Genomic DNA, 17574 nt, shown 5'->3' on the forward strand with positions numbered 1-17574 from the left:
AATTCTTTTGCATGGGCAAAGGAAAGGGGAGTTTCGGGACAGAGTCCTCTTACATTCATCAAATAAACACTTGGGGTTTATAGAACATTTACTGTTTGCAAGATCCTGGGTGGGACAGATGCCAGATACAGATAAAAGGATACATTAAGGAGCTTAGTCCCCACTGGAAGACTGATTGGCTACGATAGTGTATAAGCATTCTATGGAAATTCCAAGAAAGTATAAATGTCTGTACTTTCCAACTTAGTAGAAGAGACTACATGAAGATTAAAAGACTGAATAGGCTGGAATAAAGCACAAAGCAAGTACAACCTATAGGCTCAAATGCAGACACCAAATCATGCTCCCCACTATGTGTCCAGTGCCCAGGATAGTCCCTCTCAGAGAGTGAATAGGTAGGTACCAAATAAATGAATACAGAATAAAGAGATTGTTTTCCTGGCCGAGAAGGATTATGAAATGCTTTATATGACGTGGCATTTGAGTTAGGCTGGAAGGATAGACTCTGAGCTTCCTGGGATGGTAAGAAGATATCCAAAAGACAGAAATGTGGAAAGCTCAGGTCAGCCAAGTAAGGAGTCCAGCTGGTCTCACGTGCCCCTCCAAGTGTACAATTCTTACCTCTCTTGTCCAGGCAATTTCCCCCTTAAGTTGTCATACATGCTACAAATTTTGTGCTTTCTTTCATCCGCCAGTGCAGGTCGCTCTTCTTCTAGACTTAGGAGACACCGCCTTTCATAATCCTCCACATCCAGGAGTAAACTATAGGTCTAAGTGAGACACAAAGCAGGCCACAGCATGCTGGGTCAGGATCAGAGTATTTGATAAACAATTTCACAGTTTAAGACCACCAGGTAAAGACAAAAGAGTGAAAACGAACTGTAGTAAGACAGAGGAAAAAGGTGCTCTTTTGAATCCAGAAAAACATAATGAAAGAACTTAAAGAATTCCTCTCTCTTTGTTGTCCCTCCTGACCACTAATCCAGGAGGTGAGGACAGTGAATGATTACACCCTTTGCAAACCTTCCAGCAGCAAAAACAATATTATAACAGAAATGATCTGCATCGCTGCTTCAAGTGATGCCGTCTATCTATAAACACAGTAGTAATTTTACTCCTGGGTGCCAGGCACTGTTCTAGGCACTACGCTTATACTCATTCACAAGACACTCTCCACAACCCAGTCAGAAAGAGAGGACGTTATCATCTCCACTGTTGAGGACGAAGAAAACGAGGACAGCACAGAAAGGTTAAGCAGCTTGCCTCAAGTCACAGACTCAGCTAGAAATGCAGAAGACGTGATATGCAGCCTGGTTCCATACTCCATGCTCTTCCTCACCATGCCTATGGCCTAGACACATAGTATTTACACTTTATAAATGAACTGCCTACAGAGTACCACATTTTTCTTCGCACCCAGCACAGTGTCCAGCATCCAGGAAATACCTGTGAACTGCCCTAATTAACTCAATTAATTCACAGGTGGAACAATGTAATTTTTATTCTCATTTTCTTAGAAAGGTGACCTGCTCCCAAACACTTAGTGGTTAACTGACCAAGCCTGGACAAAGACCCAAGACTTCTCACTGCAACTGCAGTGTTCTTTCCATGAAGCCGGAGGTGAGGCACGGCACACTCTTTTCTTTTCTAGTGTGCTCTGGTACATAACAGACACATAAGAAGAACATATTCACTAACTAAAATCACAGAACACTGACTGCTCACTTTTCCACTTCTTGAGTACCACATCTATGTGACAGTTCCTTATTTGAAACTAACTACAGCAACAAATTCTAAACTTACTTTCTCAATTATGACAAGGGTTTTTCGTCTCTTGTCCCGAACCTGTTTTTCTTTTGTCTCCTAAAAAAAAAGACAAGACTACTCAGTGTGAATTCTTAACCTCTGTTAAAAATAACTTTCGAAGTATGCATATGTACTTCCACTTGTGACAATACTGTGAAAAAATCTTAACTCTTTGAAAGTTAGTAATCTAAACCAACACTAACTGGATGAAGGTTACAGAACAGACTGAATTAACCCACACAGACTATTAAACTGAATTTACAGGTGGGCACAAGGTAATTACAGAATGTAGTAAAGATGCAGACAATCACAGGAAAATCTTAAAAAACACAGAAAATGGTAGTTTTTGAAACTGGAATGAATAGCCCAGTGCTGTTTGCAGCCGGTTACCCAGTTTAAAGACTCCTGCCGCCCCAAGTCTAGCCTGGCTGCTGAGGAATGTGTCAGCACCTCAGCCCACCTGCAGGAAACCAGAACGCCGGGACATGTGGTGGGGAAGCTCCCAGTCACATGACAAACAACTCCGTTGTGCCTGATTCCCTCCCACGGTGACCCCTAGGCACCAGGGACAACCCAGAGTTTCTTGAACACAAGGCTGTGCTGACACTTACATCATCCTCACTCCGAGACGTCACAACGGCATCGATCATTTTTCGGGGGTTATTCACACTGGAGACTGTAAGCTTTCCCAAAGAGCCCTCAAACTGCACTGTAAGAACAAAGCATTTTCAACAAGTAACTCAGCAGTGTAAGCAAGCAGCTTTCTAAGACCTCTATGGTCTATATTCTTTCCTCACAGTCTAATGGTTCAGTACAGAAATCTATGTTATCTAATGTGATCTCTTATCCAAATCTATCTTTTCCCATTCTTTGGTTGCAATGGTAATAAAAATCTGAAGTATTTCCCTTTTATTATAGGGATACTAGAAATTATAACACATTTTAAAAAGTTAAGGAATCTCAGGGCGCCTGGGTGGCTCAGTTGCTAAGCGTCTGCCTTCCGCTCAGGTCATGATCCTGGGGTCCTGGGATCACAGAGCCTGCTTCTCCCTCTCTCATTCCCCCTGCTTGTGTTCCCTCTCACGCTGTGTCTCTCTCTGCCAAATAAATAAATAAATAAAAATCTTAAAAAAAAAAATTAGAAGTTAAGGAATCCCAAGCAGTGAAGGATTTACAAGTCCATCTACTAAACCACTCATTCCACGCAATAAAGGCAGACCTCTGCATTTAAGGACAATGGTCCTTACGAATGAGCTTTGAACGTCTGTATCCAGTTGTCTCCACAGTTATTTCTATTTATCGTATGGGCAGCAGGTTGAATTTCTTTTATTGTGGGCCTAGGGGTAAGGACCTCACCTGGCTTATACGCGTGCTCCAGTTTGGCCACCTGCGGGGTAATGAGTTTGGTGCGCTCCTTCTTCGGGCCTTCGCCTTGTACTTCTTCAGCAGCTGACAGTTTCTCCAGTTTTTCAAAGTAATTCTACCACACGAAGATGATTTCAGTTGCAACACAAGCCCAGAGTACCGCTGCTCTTTATCATACGTGATTGTACTGGCGGCAGCAACAACTGGGACTCTACATATGCATCGATCTTTAATTTTTGCTAGACTGCCAGATATTTACTTCTCAAAAAATCTCAGCCTACAGAAAAGCCCAACATCAATGGAAATATCTTTAAAGTTAGACTGCCAATATGTTTAACTGAGAAAACCAGATTATTGATGCCAAAGAGATTTCAAAACATTGGCCCGAGAGCCTCTGTAAAGAATAAGAGGCAAACATAGAAACCTTCTAGTGAACACTGAGAGGCTCTCCAGCTTCAGAGGAGGACAGAATTTGCTTAGTCAATTCTTACCCAATTGAAAACTACATCAAAAGCAGATTCTGTCAGTATGTAGGTCTACCAGTATCTCCCTGAGCGCCTCCCCAAAGTAAGGGACTGAATGGTTGTCTACCTGGTAATAGAAATCGTCCAGGTAGGGATCAGTGCTTTGCAGCTGCATCATCTGGATTTTAGAGACCCAATCCTTCTCTCGCTGCAGCATGAGATTGGCATAGGGATCCTTTCGGAGATGGTCTTGATGACTGCTCCGGTGACTTCCTCTGTCTCCAGCACCATTGAGACTGCGATGCTGACTGAAAACAAACACAGGGGCGCATTCACTCCAAGTCACAGTATTCATTAGGCCTTGTAACAACACAGGAACAAGCCCCGACGGTTAAAAAAAGATTCCACTTTGCTTTCTTTAACAAAGTGAAAAGAACTGAATCTTAATCACGTCGGAGAACAAAGAGCTATGTGATACACACTGAAAGAAATAACCCGGAGACCTGAGTGCCTCATCACCTGTGCTGCGCACTCTCACCCACGGACTTCTGTTTAGGCCCTGCAACAACCCTAAGAGGTAGGCGGTTTGATTTTCTCCACTGAAGACAACAAACCGAGGCCAAAGAGATGTGAACGCAGGCCAATTTGACTCACAGTCTATACATTTTTTTTAACTTGCAGAAAAATAATGAAGTACTTCAAATATAGAGAAAAGCCCACAATAAACATTCATCTATCCACCACCTAGACTTAGTGGAAAAAAAAGAAAAAAATTTAGTTGCCCCAATTTGCCTCAGGGTTTTAAAGAGCAGTATTAAAGCAACATACTGTTGTATTTAGTTAAGGCCCTTTTGCACCCTGTCTGAATCCTGGGTTCCCGTCTCCCTTCCTTCCCAGAGGAACCACTATCCTGACTTTGTATGCACTCCCCCGAAATGTTTTTTTTTTCTAAAAAGATTTTATTTATTTGAGAGAAAGAGAGACATTCTGTGCCCATGTGTGTGTAGGAGGGAGCACGAAGGGGGGGGAGAGAGAGAGAGAGAGAAACTCAAGCAGTTTCCACACTGAGTATGGATACTGATGTGGGGCTCGATCTCACAATTGGGGACCATGACCTGAGCCAAAACCAAGAGTCAGATGCTTAACCCTCTGAGCCGCTCAGGCACCCCTCCTTGCAATATTTTTAAGACTCATGACTCATGTATCCATCTTTAAATATTATATGGTATTATTCTGTGTGCCTTTAACTTTTACATAAATGCTACTGGACATGTTAAGTCTGCCCCTTGCTTCTTATTCAATGTTACACTCCTCACATTTATCTGTGTTGACAGCATAGCCAAACATACACCAAAAAGAACCGCCAGCATGTGGTGTATCCATGTTTTCAACATTATTTACTGCCTAATTCCTTTACACGAGGCTGAGACTAACGAATATTCTTGCCAATAATGAGTATTGAGACATTTCAAATTTTACTTGTCTGATGAGGTAAAATAGCTATCTAATTTTAATCTGTATTTTCCTGATTATAAGCAAGCTTGAAATTTTTTTTTCCTCTGAGTTTAAGGTGTACAATATAATGGTTCAATGGTTTTAAATGTTACTTGGTGCTTACCATGATAATTGTACTCTTAATCCCCATCATCTATTTCACCCATCCCCCACCCACCCTGCTCTCTGGTCACCATCTGTTTGTTCTCTATAGTTAAGAGTTTTTGTCTCTTTTTTCCTTTGTTCTTTTGTTTTGCTTCTTAAATGCCACATATAAGCAAAGTCATATCAGCTTTACTGAGGTGTAACTGACATACAAAGAACTGTGCATATTTAATGTGTACAATTTTGTAAGTCTGGACATGCAAACACTTGCCTTACCATCACCACACATAAGATAATAGATATATTCAACACCCACTAGAATTTCTGTATCTCCCATTGGTTTTTTTGGTGGTAATAACACTTTATATAAATGAGAACCCCCCTCTTCAGAAATTTTCAAATATATAAAACCGTATTGTTAACTTCAGGCACTAGAAGTTTCATATTTTAAAAGAGTCAAATGTATTAATCTTTTCCTTTACGGTTAGCACTTTTTGTGTCTTATTTTAAGAGCCTATGTTGTTCTTCCCCTGCAAAAAATATTCTAGAGCTTCTTCGAAAGTGAGAAGGAATTACACACATAGAACCATAAAACTGAAGGTTAAAGAAACCTCAAAGTTATGTTTAATTTTCTATTTTTGGTTTATGAGCGATTCTAGAACGTCAACCCCATGAAGGCAGGACTCTGACATGCCTCGTTCTTCTTTCAGTCCCCCAAACCTACCCCAGTGCCCGATATGCAGCCGGGGCTGCACACATAAGTACATATTTGCATCTGTTAAATAAACATTAGATTACAGGCAAAAACAGAGTGACTGCTGGCTTTACGTAAGACCGAAATACAAACCTAGCCATTTATTTCAAGGTCACCTCTGAGCTGAGGTGATAAACAAAGATAGTTAAGAGTATAAAAATGACTTAAAAAATCATATCTATATTATATTTCTGATGTACGATAAACAGATTTATAGAATCTTAGAAATTAGTTGATAAAAAATCTTGTCATTTAAACCCAGTGTATCAAGGCACTTGGGTGGCTCAACTGTTTAAGCATCTGACTCTTTATTTTGGCTCATGTCATGATCTCAGAGTTGTAAGCGAGCTTTTTGTGGGGCTCTGTCCTGAGTGTGGAGCCTGCTTAAGATTCTCTTCTCCCCCAACCAAAAATGAAAATAAATACATAAATAAATAAATAAAGCAAGCTAGCGTAACAAAAGCATAAAATGACAGCACATATGATCTTCTTTACCAGTAAAATAAACTTAGTACTAATTAAATTTACTTAAAAAGTAAACTAAATAAGTAGCACCTTGTTACACTGTAAAAAAGGAAAATTGAATTAAGAAACCACCAAGGAGCAGGATGAGTCCTTACTTTCTGCTCTGCTGCTGTCTCTGATGCAAGAGCCGACGGTGCTGTGGATGGAGGTGAGTCGTGTCTGGTCTAAACATTGGGGCCTGAGATCTAAGAAAAAAAAAGGGAAAAGTTTTTAATTCTGTTGTTCTGTGATCTGAAGTTTTAGAGAATGTTGTCAATACAGGCTAACCTCACACAGCGCACTGAAGGGAATATACAAGTCTATCCTCAGATCTTTCAAAAGGAAAAGACTGTAGTACTTTTACATGTCTTCTACAAAGACTAATTCTCAACTCCTAAGAAGAGGACCATAAAATTTGAGTGAATTCGCAGGGAAGCAGTGTAACTATTTTCTTCTTCCTCCTAACTATAAACAGAAGTCTCAAAAGATTTAATGTGTTTAGTTTCAACTATTTGGGAATCACACTGAAAATCTATGTGTGATAGTCACTTTATGTCAATTTGGCCATAGGCTGTGGTGCCCAGTTGTACGGTCAAACACCGGTCTAACAATAATATTGTTATTAAGAAATAAGGAAAAAGAGGACTTTTGAAAATGTGGGTGGGCCTCACCCAACCAGTTGAAGGCATTAAGAACAAAAACCTGCTATTTCCCAGACACAAAGCAATTCTGCCTCAAGCCTGAAACACAGAAGTGCTGCCTGAGCTTCCAACCTGCCAACCTAACCTACAAATTTCAGACTCAAGAATGCAAGTTCAACTCTTATCTGAACTTGCACTTTCCTGGCCTGCTTTATGGATTTCCTTAGCCATTTCTTAAAATAAATCTTTTCATTATATAAAGAAAAATGTATGTGCATATATACATATGTACATGTGTATATATACAAATACTTCATTGGTTCTGTTTCTCTGAGGAATCCTGATACTATATGACATGTAATAAAATACAATCTCACTAGAAGCAGAAACTTGAACCCCTATTATAAAACCAGATTAGAAGTGAGCAACTTGGCTACCACCAAGATGAGCTGACATCTCAGCGTCTACATCTCTGGTCCTTAGCATTTGGTAATTCTTGTTACATAATAAGTACTTTGTGCGTGCGGATGTTTATAAAATGGATATAAAGTGAGACCTAAGAAAGGTTAGAAGAAATAAAGGGGTGATTAGCAATATGCAAATTACACAGGAAGCACGGGACTTTAGGAAAATGTTAATTCATAAGAATGCCTGGAGACTGTCAAACACTTTTGTGTCTGACAAGAAGAAGATCCAGTAACATCTCAAAACACATCCCTTGCAGACATGGAAGCCTCACTGATAAAGAGCCTTGGGCGACTGATGGGTAAAGAGTGGCATTAGTTTGCACACCTTAGGTTTTGCAGGTGAGGCCCTGGGCCAGGGGAGTGCTGCTGCGGAGGCGGCGGAGCGGCAGGGGGCGCAGCACTAAAGAAGGCACGGAAGCCAGGTGCTGGGGGAAGCACCTGCCCTACTCGCCCTTGCAGCAACTTGGGATTCATGGCAGCAAGCGGACTACCAACAAATCCAGGGACCCGTGCAAACTGGCTGGGAGACATCCGTCCAGGCGGTAGCTAGAAAGAGGGACAAGATCTCAGATTTAGTGAATCAGCAAGCCTCTTGCTTTTATCCACAAAAAAGTGAATACTGTTTCCATCAATAACTTTGTTTGAAAAAGTGAAGGAATAAAATAAGAGGCAGTAGAGACTGATTAACAGCAAAGAGAGGTATTACCTATGAATGTTAGGAAAGCAAGAGAGCTCTTCATGGGTTGGGCTCATCACAGGCTTACCTGTGCTCCTCCAAGAAGCTGTGCTCTCTGGAGGGGGCTGAGAACAGGAGGAACACTAGGAGGGAAAGGGTGACCAAGCAGGGAAGAATTCTAGGGGAAAAAAAAAAAAAGACAAAAAATTACACACATTCTGTGAAATTTGTAAATTGATATAAAGGAATTTAGTAGGAATGCAGAATAAACTTGGATATAAAAAAGCTGTCTATGGAAGGAATATGAAAGAGAGCAATGCTGGACGTCAGGAAGCACTATGGTCATGTAACCCGAAGGAGGAGGCAGGAGGATGAGGGACTGAAACAGCAGGAAGCCAGATGACCACGCAGGGTGTGAATTCTTTTTTTTTTTTTTTTTTAAATTTTATTTATTTACTTGACAGAGAGATAGAGATCACAAGTAGGCAGAGAGAGGGGGAAATAGGCTCTCTGCTGAGCAGAGAGCCCCATGCAGGGCTCGATCCCAGGACCCTGAGATCACGACACGAGCTGAAGACAGGCTTAACCCGCTGAGCCACCCAGGTGCCCCATTAAAGATTAAAAAAAAAAAAAAAAAGCTCCGGTATGAAACAACTGAACATGATGAACCATGTCTTCTGACCTGGGGACCATAACATCCAGAAATTCAAGTATGGAGACTATAATAAGCGCACCTAATTTAGGAGACCTCTACATACTAATGGTGAAACCATATGCAGCACGTTTTCATCAGGACGTGAAGACATACCGGGACACTGCAGAGCTGGTTTGGAGACATCCTCTCACCATAGGGAGCAGGGTAACGTGGTGGCATCGGGGGCCGGACATGGACAGGCTTCGGACACAGGATCTATCAGGACAAACATATACACAACTACACTCAGTGAAGTCAGTTTGTCCTCCACCTACTCTCCCTCCCCTCGAGTACTGGTAGAGACACAGAACTCAATGCAAAGCCCTACTTCTAAGCAAATTGCTACGGCTATGGGTTCACGTAAGAACCTTTGGTCACTTCCTCTCGTAAACACCAAGCAATGTGCCACTTGTAACTGAGGAAGATTTAGCTAATTCTCCAGTTATCCCCACCCTTCCATGCTATCTGAGGGAGGTACCAACAGATATTCTGACTTGCAAATTCTCTGCAAGAGGATATTATTTTGGTAGCAGCGAGGGAGAAGGAATGATAAGAAAGCTGGAGGATTAACTAAGTCCTATTCTGAGGCCCCTGTGATATGGCCGCCATGCTCAGCTCTTTTGTGATACATTGGGACTCCACCGTTTTACAGAATACTGAGCCTAACTAGGGCCATACCAACACCACCCTCCCCCCATACCTTCCAAATTGGCCTTCCTTTTCAGCTGCTGGTTTCAGGTGGAGGAAAGTCTATGGAACAGGACTGCACAGGCTCTAGGGAAAGCAGGGATATCTTAAAGGTAAAAAGGGATGTGGACAATGCTGTGTGTTCCCACTCCCCCCAGCTTTCAGTTACCTCTCTGCCAATGTTGTGGGCAGCCAGCAAAACACTTTGAAAAGGATATATACACTAAATGTGGTTAACTACCCTTTTTCTCCCCCAATTAAAAGGCAGCAGCAACAGGAGCAGCACCAGAAAAGGGCATTAGGGAATGTGTCTCTTATTTGTACTAACTTCTCCTCTAATTGGCTATTTCTCTTTCTAATCTAACGCCTACCCAAAACTTCCACCCTCCTCCCAGCATCGCCAACTTCCCAAATAATTTTGCCCAGATTCCCAATATCCTGGGCTGAGTGCCTGTTAATGAGAGGTACCTGTTGGTTGAAGCTGGGTACAGCCATCTGCTTAGGTGGGGTGCCTATGGGGACGGCTCTAACAGGAGGACTCCCAATGATAGGTGACGTTGACCGCCGTGGTAATGCGCGCTCAGAAAGGTCTCGCTCGTCTTCTGGACCCTGCGGGGGCCTCTGAGGCAGGGCATATTCTAATACAGATACTGTAGGCATTTCCTAATTGACGAAATAGTTAAAAAAAAAAAAAAAGAAAGAAAGAAAAAAAATTAGTCCGTAACAAATGTTTAATAATCTGTACAGATGCCAAAAGCATCTTGAGAAATTATTTTTAAATTTTATTTCATATCCAGTAACATTCCCTCTCTTTGGTGCCCTCCAAATTTTGATCAATACATATCATGGATCTACTGCCACGATCAAGAACAGAGCAGTTCTGTCACTCCCCAAACTCCTGTTGTATTGTCTCTTAGCAGACAACCCCTCCTATCACCTCCAATCATTGGTAGACACTGACCTGTTCTTCATTCCTATGGTTCTGCCTAGAAATGACTTAAGCAATTTGAATTATAAGCTAACAAATTCAAATTCTAAAGGCTCCCTTTCAACCTTTCAAAATAAAGCACAAATGAGCATTGCATGAAGGCTGAGTAAATAAACTGTACAATCAACAGGTACAGCTATGAGGAGGTTAAGTAATCAACATAACAGCAAATGATATACATCAACACATTGCTTCAGTAAGGAAAGGGTCAAGACAGGAATTTTTGGATACTAGGAATTTGTATAAGGAGAAAATGTTTCATACCTGAGCAAGCAGTGGCCCTCGGATTCGCCTCAGAACTTCAGACCCATCCCAGATGCTGGAATTCAGACTTCCTGGTTGGGGCTACAAAAAAGGAAACACATACACAAAGTCTGGAGTAGAGAGAGGTTTCTGGATGCTTTAACTGCTTTCGGTGAACAAGGCTCCAAGAGTCTCAACTGCTTGAGAAGACGAAATTACAGTGCTCCAGACGACACCTGACTCCCCTCTTCACCTGCTACGATCAGGAAGTATATCAACAATTTTCTATGGTATATGCAAGTTTCTTAGGGTAGCAGATGAAACAAAACAGCAAAGCTCAGTACTTCACCTTAATTACTAGTCGGCTATAGTTCTCAGATCAGAGTAACTTACTCACTTGCAGAACTGGCCTGGTCTGCACTGCCCTCATGATAGCTGGATCTTCTAGCTCATTTTCAATCACCATCTTACTGAGCCTTTCTGCCAGATTCTCCTCATGGTCACCCAACAAGTCCATCTCATCCCTTTCTCCGTTGCCTGTTTGTTCATTAACTGCCACCGGCAGCTTCTCTTCCAATTCAGCCAGGCGCTCATGCGCTTCCTGCCAGTCATCATCTGTAAGAACATCACAAGAAACATAGTTTATACTGAAACTAAAAGTTGGATGAAATTCTTCTGTTAACCAGATGAACAATTCTAACTTCAGAAGACAGTATATTTCCACTTGAGAGAAACAAAGTAAGATTTAAACTAAGGGTCATAGGAAAGTGAGCTTTTCACTATTAAGGACAAACAACATCCTACCAGGAATATAACTGAAGCACTTAGAGGGACTGCTTAATACATTACCAACGGCATTCAAACTGTATTCTGAAAACAGTTTCTAAGCCAGTGATAGGTATGTCCACAACTCACTGGTTTTGAGATTCTTTTTTTTTTTTTTTTAAGATTTTTATTTATTTATCAGAGAGACCCCACACATGTGAGTGCACAAGCAGGGGGAGTGGCAGGCAGAGGGAGAAGCAGACTCCCCACTGAGCAAGGAGCAAGGAGGGACTCTGATCCCAGGGCCCTGGGACCATGACTTGAGCCAAAGGCAGACATTTAACTGATGAGCCACCTAGGCATCCCTAGTTTTGAGATTCTATGACATATCAGGCAAAAAAGGGAAGTTAAAACCCACTGCGTTAGCATACATGTCCTTTTAGATTATGCCTGACATCTTCTTTACGAGCTCTCAAATCTACTCATTTCATTCAATTAGTATTTGTTGAGCACCTATTATGTGTTAATGTTTTAGGCACATGGGATAGATCAGTGTACAAAAGACAAAAAGATCCCTGGTCTCCTGCAACTTTCCTTCAAGCAGGGAAGAGACAGATAATAGATAATAGATATAACAAATAACTTAAATACTGTATGAGATTAAATACTATATAGATATATGGAGGAAAAGCAGGTTGAAAACTTTAAATGGGACAGAGAGAGGTACACCTCATTGCGAGGGTGACATCTGAGCAAAGATTCAAGGGTAAGATAGTTAGCCGTGTGGATTATCTGGGAGAAGAGTGTTCCACATAGAGGGCCAGTCCGTAGAAAGGACTTAAAGACAAGAGATGATTTTGAGAGTCAAGTAGGACTGTGTCTGGATTGGAACGATCAAAGAGGAAGAGCAGGAAAAAAGAGTGAAGCCAAGTAGGTAGTAGGAGGGAGCTCTTTCTGGGCCTTTTGGGTCACACTGATTGAAATGGGGGGGCCGCTGGAGGTTTTGATGTGGCCTTTCTGAAACAAACAGTCTGGCTGCTGTACTGAGAACAGATTCTGGATGTGAGGGGTGGGCAGGAAAAGGAGAAGAAACACTGGAGGCATGGAGGCCTGCCGGGTGGCTACTGCAGCAACACCAGGGCTACTGCGGGAGGCGACCCGCAGCTGGGTCCGGTCCTTTTCCATGTTGACAATGCCCTTGCTATTCCTGCACACTCCCGGACGGTCTGTAGCTCCAGCACTAGCTTGTTTTCTCACTCTGTATGCCAACGCAGCATTATTTTGGAGTCCTGCTACAGCACAGGTAAAAATCTGCACAACCCTCCGTCGGCTTCTCTAGAACTAGACCTTATTTCCCTCGCGCTGTCATTCCAGTGCTCCTCTATCTCATTCCTCCGTTCTGCTTCCGCTGCAAAAGTTCGACTCCATGTTTTTCCCCTTCTGGCATTCCAATTCAGATACCTTTTCCTCCTCATGGAAACATTCCCTAAATAGCCTTTTCATTTTAATGCTACCTTCACCTCATCTAAACATGCAAGACTTTCAAACTCCACAAAAACCTAATGTATCTGTATATATTTCATTCTTAGTTTGTTCTTTACGCCCTATAAAATTCAACAGAAAATGGTAACAGATCATTCTTCTCTCAATTTTTTAAAATTTTCTCTCTCTCTTTTTAAAGATTTTATTTGTCAGAGAAACAGCAAGTGCTCAAGCAGCATGCATAAGCAGGGGCTGAGGCAGAGGGAGAAGGAGACTTCCCACTGACCAAGGAGCCCAAGGCAGGACTGGATGGTTTGGACCTCAAGATCATGACCTGAGCCGAAGGCAGACCCTTAACTGACTGCGCCACCCAGGTGCCCTGATAATTCTCTTTATAACTAACATAAAAACACTGAATTCTTTCTGCAAGTGTCCTCAATGGCAATCCTTCTCATATAATTTTTCTATGTACCTCATTAAAAGAGAAAAGAGGAAAGAAGAACTGGAGGCACCATAACAAGAAAAAAGAAAGATGTCTGGTATACAACAAGGTTATAATAAATGGTAGCCACTAAAAAAAAAAAAAAAAAAAAGAGAGAGAATCTTTAGATTTATTGACAATTTTCTGAGGGGCTCATGTACAACTTGTTAATATTAACTTTTTTCCTGCTTACAAAGAAAATCCTATTAATTAAAAATTTAAACATCACACAAATATATAACTTAGAATGTTCCCCAGAATTCTACAGGTATGTTAAGTTTTTCAAAATGCAAACTATAAAGTTCAACTTGTTTCTTTTTATTTAAGCAATACATCTTGGATACTTTTCATGTATATACACTTGCATGTAACTACTGATAACATTACCTCATTCTTTTTAATGCTGTTTAAGATTCTGATCTATTGATATACTAATTTAACTTATCCCTTACTGATGGAAACTTGGATTATTTGCAAATTTTCAATGTAATGATTAATACTGTAATATGTCTTAACATCTTATGCAAAGATCGGAATCACTGTCTAGTCTTTGGGCACTGTGGTATATTTCAATGTACCACTTGTGGTAAAGAAAAAAATTCACTTTAGAGGAAAACTACAACATTAATTTAAATTATGAGTTACCTGGAAAAATATTCTTAAAGATTAGTGTTATTAAAAATCAACTGGGGGCACCTGGGTGGCTCAATGGGTTAAAGCCTCTGCCTTGGGCTCAGGTCATGATCCCCGGGTCGTGGGATCGAGCCCTGCATCAGGCTCTCTGCTCAGCGGGGAGCCTGCTTCCCTCTCTCTCTGCTTCCCTTTCTGCCTACTTGTGATCTCTCTGTCAAATAAATAAAATCTTTAAAAAAAAAATCAATTGTACTGGGTATTACATGCAACTAATGAATCACTGACCATTACATCAAAAACTAATGATGTCCTCTATGTTGGCTAATTAAATGTAAATTTAAAAAAAAATCACTGCTGACATTAATATTTGTGTCATCTTTGCTAAGGAAGAGTAAGCTGAGTACGTTTTAAAGGACAGATTGTTTTTTGTAATTTTACTAATTCAGTGATGCCAAAAAATGGGGACTCTATAATACTGAATGAGGGGATTTTTTTTAAACATTTATTTCCCCAATTTAAGAAGTTAATTTGTGGGTGCCTGGGTGGCTCAGTGGGTTGAGCCTCTGCCTTCAGCTCCGGTCATGATCTCAGGGTCCTGGGATGGAGTCCCACATTGGGCTCTCTGCTTGGCAAGGAGCCTGCTTCCTCCTCTCTCTCTGCCTGCCTCTCTGCCTACTTGTGATCTTTCTGTCAAATAAATAAAAAAAATCTTAAAAAAAAAAAGTTAATTTGTTAGTGGATTACTCTGATGCAGGATTCTTAAACTTGTGTTGTTTTCATTCACTACCTCCCATACTCATGCTTACTAAGTTTGTTAGAGCTACCAAAGATGAACAGTTTGTCCTTAATTTAAAAAAACACTCGTTAAATAGCCGTATTCTGCGAGAAGGGCTCTGTTGTGAATTAACTATTACCGTCTGAACGATGTAAGCAAAGGAATCTAAGCCACAGAATCCCATCATTATCATTTTAGGTTTTCCTTGCTCTTGCGAAAACTCATGTGAAGCAATATCAAAAGATCACAAGCCCCTACCATTAGAGGATACTTCACTCGTATCTTTTTCAAATGACCTAAAAATAAAGTTACTCAGATATAACAAAGCTTGACCCTGATCCACAATGGTCAAAATAATAAAGGGTACGCAAAGGTATACCAGAAAAATGAAGAAAAAGAAGTTTTTGTTTTCAACTAATTAATCTCTACCCTGATGTGACCGGTTACTGAATCCACCCACGGCTAGCAACGCCCAACCCAACTCCCCTCATCCCGCCCCCCACTGCCTACCTCAGGAATAATTCTGAATAAATACCACATGAAAAGGCAGTACAGGTGATTTAATTATAAGACAACCTTTGTCCCTAAAGATTATAGCAGCTATCAATAGAAGGGAAGTGGAAACAATGGGGGGCTCTTCCAAGCAAAGGCAGGAGATTCCCAGAGATTCCCAGAGATTCCCCAAGGACTGTTCAAACATAACTGGTAGTCTACCCTGATTGCATTTATAGTTACTTCACCTCTCTCATAGTCTTCTATCTCATTTGTTAAAATGAGGATAATAACAGTACCTACCTCGCAGGGTTCTTGTGAGGATTAATAATAAATATAAAACATTCATAATGGTGCCTAGCAGATAATAAGCACTCTGCAAGTGTGAACTTTATTTTTAGAGAATGAGCTGAGATTACTGTGGCTATTTACTGCTCTAAAGATGATGTAAACATTTTTCCATGCAGAAGACAAGGACTAGTTTCTTAAGGAAAGATGACATCAGAGCATTAGCAGCCAGTGACTTCAAATAACTAACAAGTATCATTCAAGACACTCACTCTTTGAGTTAAAAACTATCAAACCGTAACATTATGTCCAAGGTGGGACATTTTACCTCTTGATTTAAATTCTTCACACCAGCTATGTATCTACCTGTACGGTGCATTAAACAAATCACAGGCTGACTTAGCAATTTTTTCAATAAATAAATCTGGGGGCGCCTGGGTGGCTCAGTGGGTTAAGCCTCTGCCTTCGGCTCAGGTCATGATCTCAGGGTCCTGGGATTGAGTCCCACATCTCTGCTAAGCAGAGAGCCTGCTTCCCCCCCCTCTCTGCCTACTTGTGATTTCTCTGTGTGTCAAATAAATAAATAAAATCTTTAAAAATAAATAAATAAATAAATCTGTACAATATTTGTATCAAGATATTATGAAGAAGTTAGTTTAAAAAAAAAGATTTTATTTGAGAGGGAGCATGCACAAGCATGTGAGAGCGTGACTGTCGGGGGGTGGGGGGAGTTTGGGGGTAGAGGAAGAGGGACACGTAGACCAAGCAGACTCTCCACTGAGCAGGGAGCCAGCCACAGGGCTTGGTCCCAGGACCCTGAGATCACAACCTGTGCCAAAGTCAGACACTCAACCAAGTGAGCCACCCCAGTGCCCCCTGAAGAATTAAGATTTTAAAATGAGGGACATGTGGGTGGCTCAGTCAGTTAGGTGTCCAGCTCTTGATTTCAGCTCAGGTCCTGAGATCGAGCCCTGTACTGGCATCCCTGTTGAACACCGAGACTACTTAAGATTGCCCCTCCCTCTGCCCCTCCCCCCCAACTCACATGCACACATGTGCTCTCTCTCTCCCTAAGATTTTAACTTTGTAATTAGTGTATATTATAAAGATTCATATTTGGACATCTATTCCCCATTACAAACTTTGTTGACCAAGAAAAGTCTTTCTTAGTCACTTATGCCCTGGGGTACAAAGTGGGCTAACCATATGCTATTTCACTGCCTTTACTTTTTGCTACCTGTTCTTTTAAAGTATAACCCTAGGGGCTTTTTCAATGTGTGTGCACTTTTCTTTTTTCCCATCATATCATATAGAGTTCTGTACACTCTAAAGTCCTTTTAAGACAATATTTTCCCTAACTTGTGGGGAACACAGAAGCAGAAAAAGACTTTCCATAGCACGCTGGAAGTCAATGAGAAGAGATGAAACTATTACTCTTCTGTCCAGGTTCAAAACTGAGGACATTTTAGTATGCTGTCTCATTTTAATACAGTATCTATAAATCAATCCCACCAACTTTATTTAAACCTGAGGAATTTGCTTAAAAAAATAACATTCAGTACAATACTTTAAGAGAAAAGAAGTTCTAGAAACATGCACACAATGTCTGTAACCTCTATTGTATCCTATAGGTTATCACTAAACTAACTTCCAAATACAATTTGCAATTCACATCAGTTCCTTGTATTTGCAATTCTAGTCAACATCTCTTCCCCAGTGATCTCCATGGAGAGAGAACAGCATCTTAGATCACGTCATCCTCTTGTAGGA

At 41.1% G+C, this 17574-nt stretch overlaps 1 protein-coding gene across 1 annotated transcript in view; it reads right to left on the reverse strand.

The window, feature by feature from the left end:
* The window catches only part of PATL1 (PAT1 homolog 1, processing body mRNA decay factor), a 30155-nt gene that overhangs the window by 9000 nt on the left and 3581 nt on the right, over window positions 1-17574 (reverse strand). Inside the window, exons 3-14 of the mRNA XM_032358087.1 lie at window positions 11286-11503; window positions 10910-10990; window positions 10126-10320; window positions 9085-9186; window positions 8365-8454; window positions 7926-8146; window positions 6609-6698; window positions 3763-3943; window positions 3163-3286; window positions 2418-2515; window positions 1804-1863; window positions 622-770 (exon numbers count right to left, since the gene is read on the reverse strand). Of these exons, the coding sequence (XP_032213978.1) occupies window positions 622-770; window positions 1804-1863; window positions 2418-2515; window positions 3163-3286; window positions 3763-3943; window positions 6609-6698; window positions 7926-8146; window positions 8365-8454; window positions 9085-9186; window positions 10126-10320; window positions 10910-10990; window positions 11286-11503 (1609 nt within the window). The remainder of the gene's footprint in view (window positions 1-621; window positions 771-1803; window positions 1864-2417; window positions 2516-3162; window positions 3287-3762; window positions 3944-6608; window positions 6699-7925; window positions 8147-8364; window positions 8455-9084; window positions 9187-10125; window positions 10321-10909; window positions 10991-11285; window positions 11504-17574) is intronic.

The sequence above is a fragment of the Mustela erminea genome, chromosome 9 (assembly GCF_009829155.1).
Source record: "Mustela erminea isolate mMusErm1 chromosome 9, mMusErm1.Pri, whole genome shotgun sequence".
NCBI lineage: Eukaryota > Metazoa > Chordata > Mammalia > Carnivora > Mustelidae > Mustela > Mustela erminea.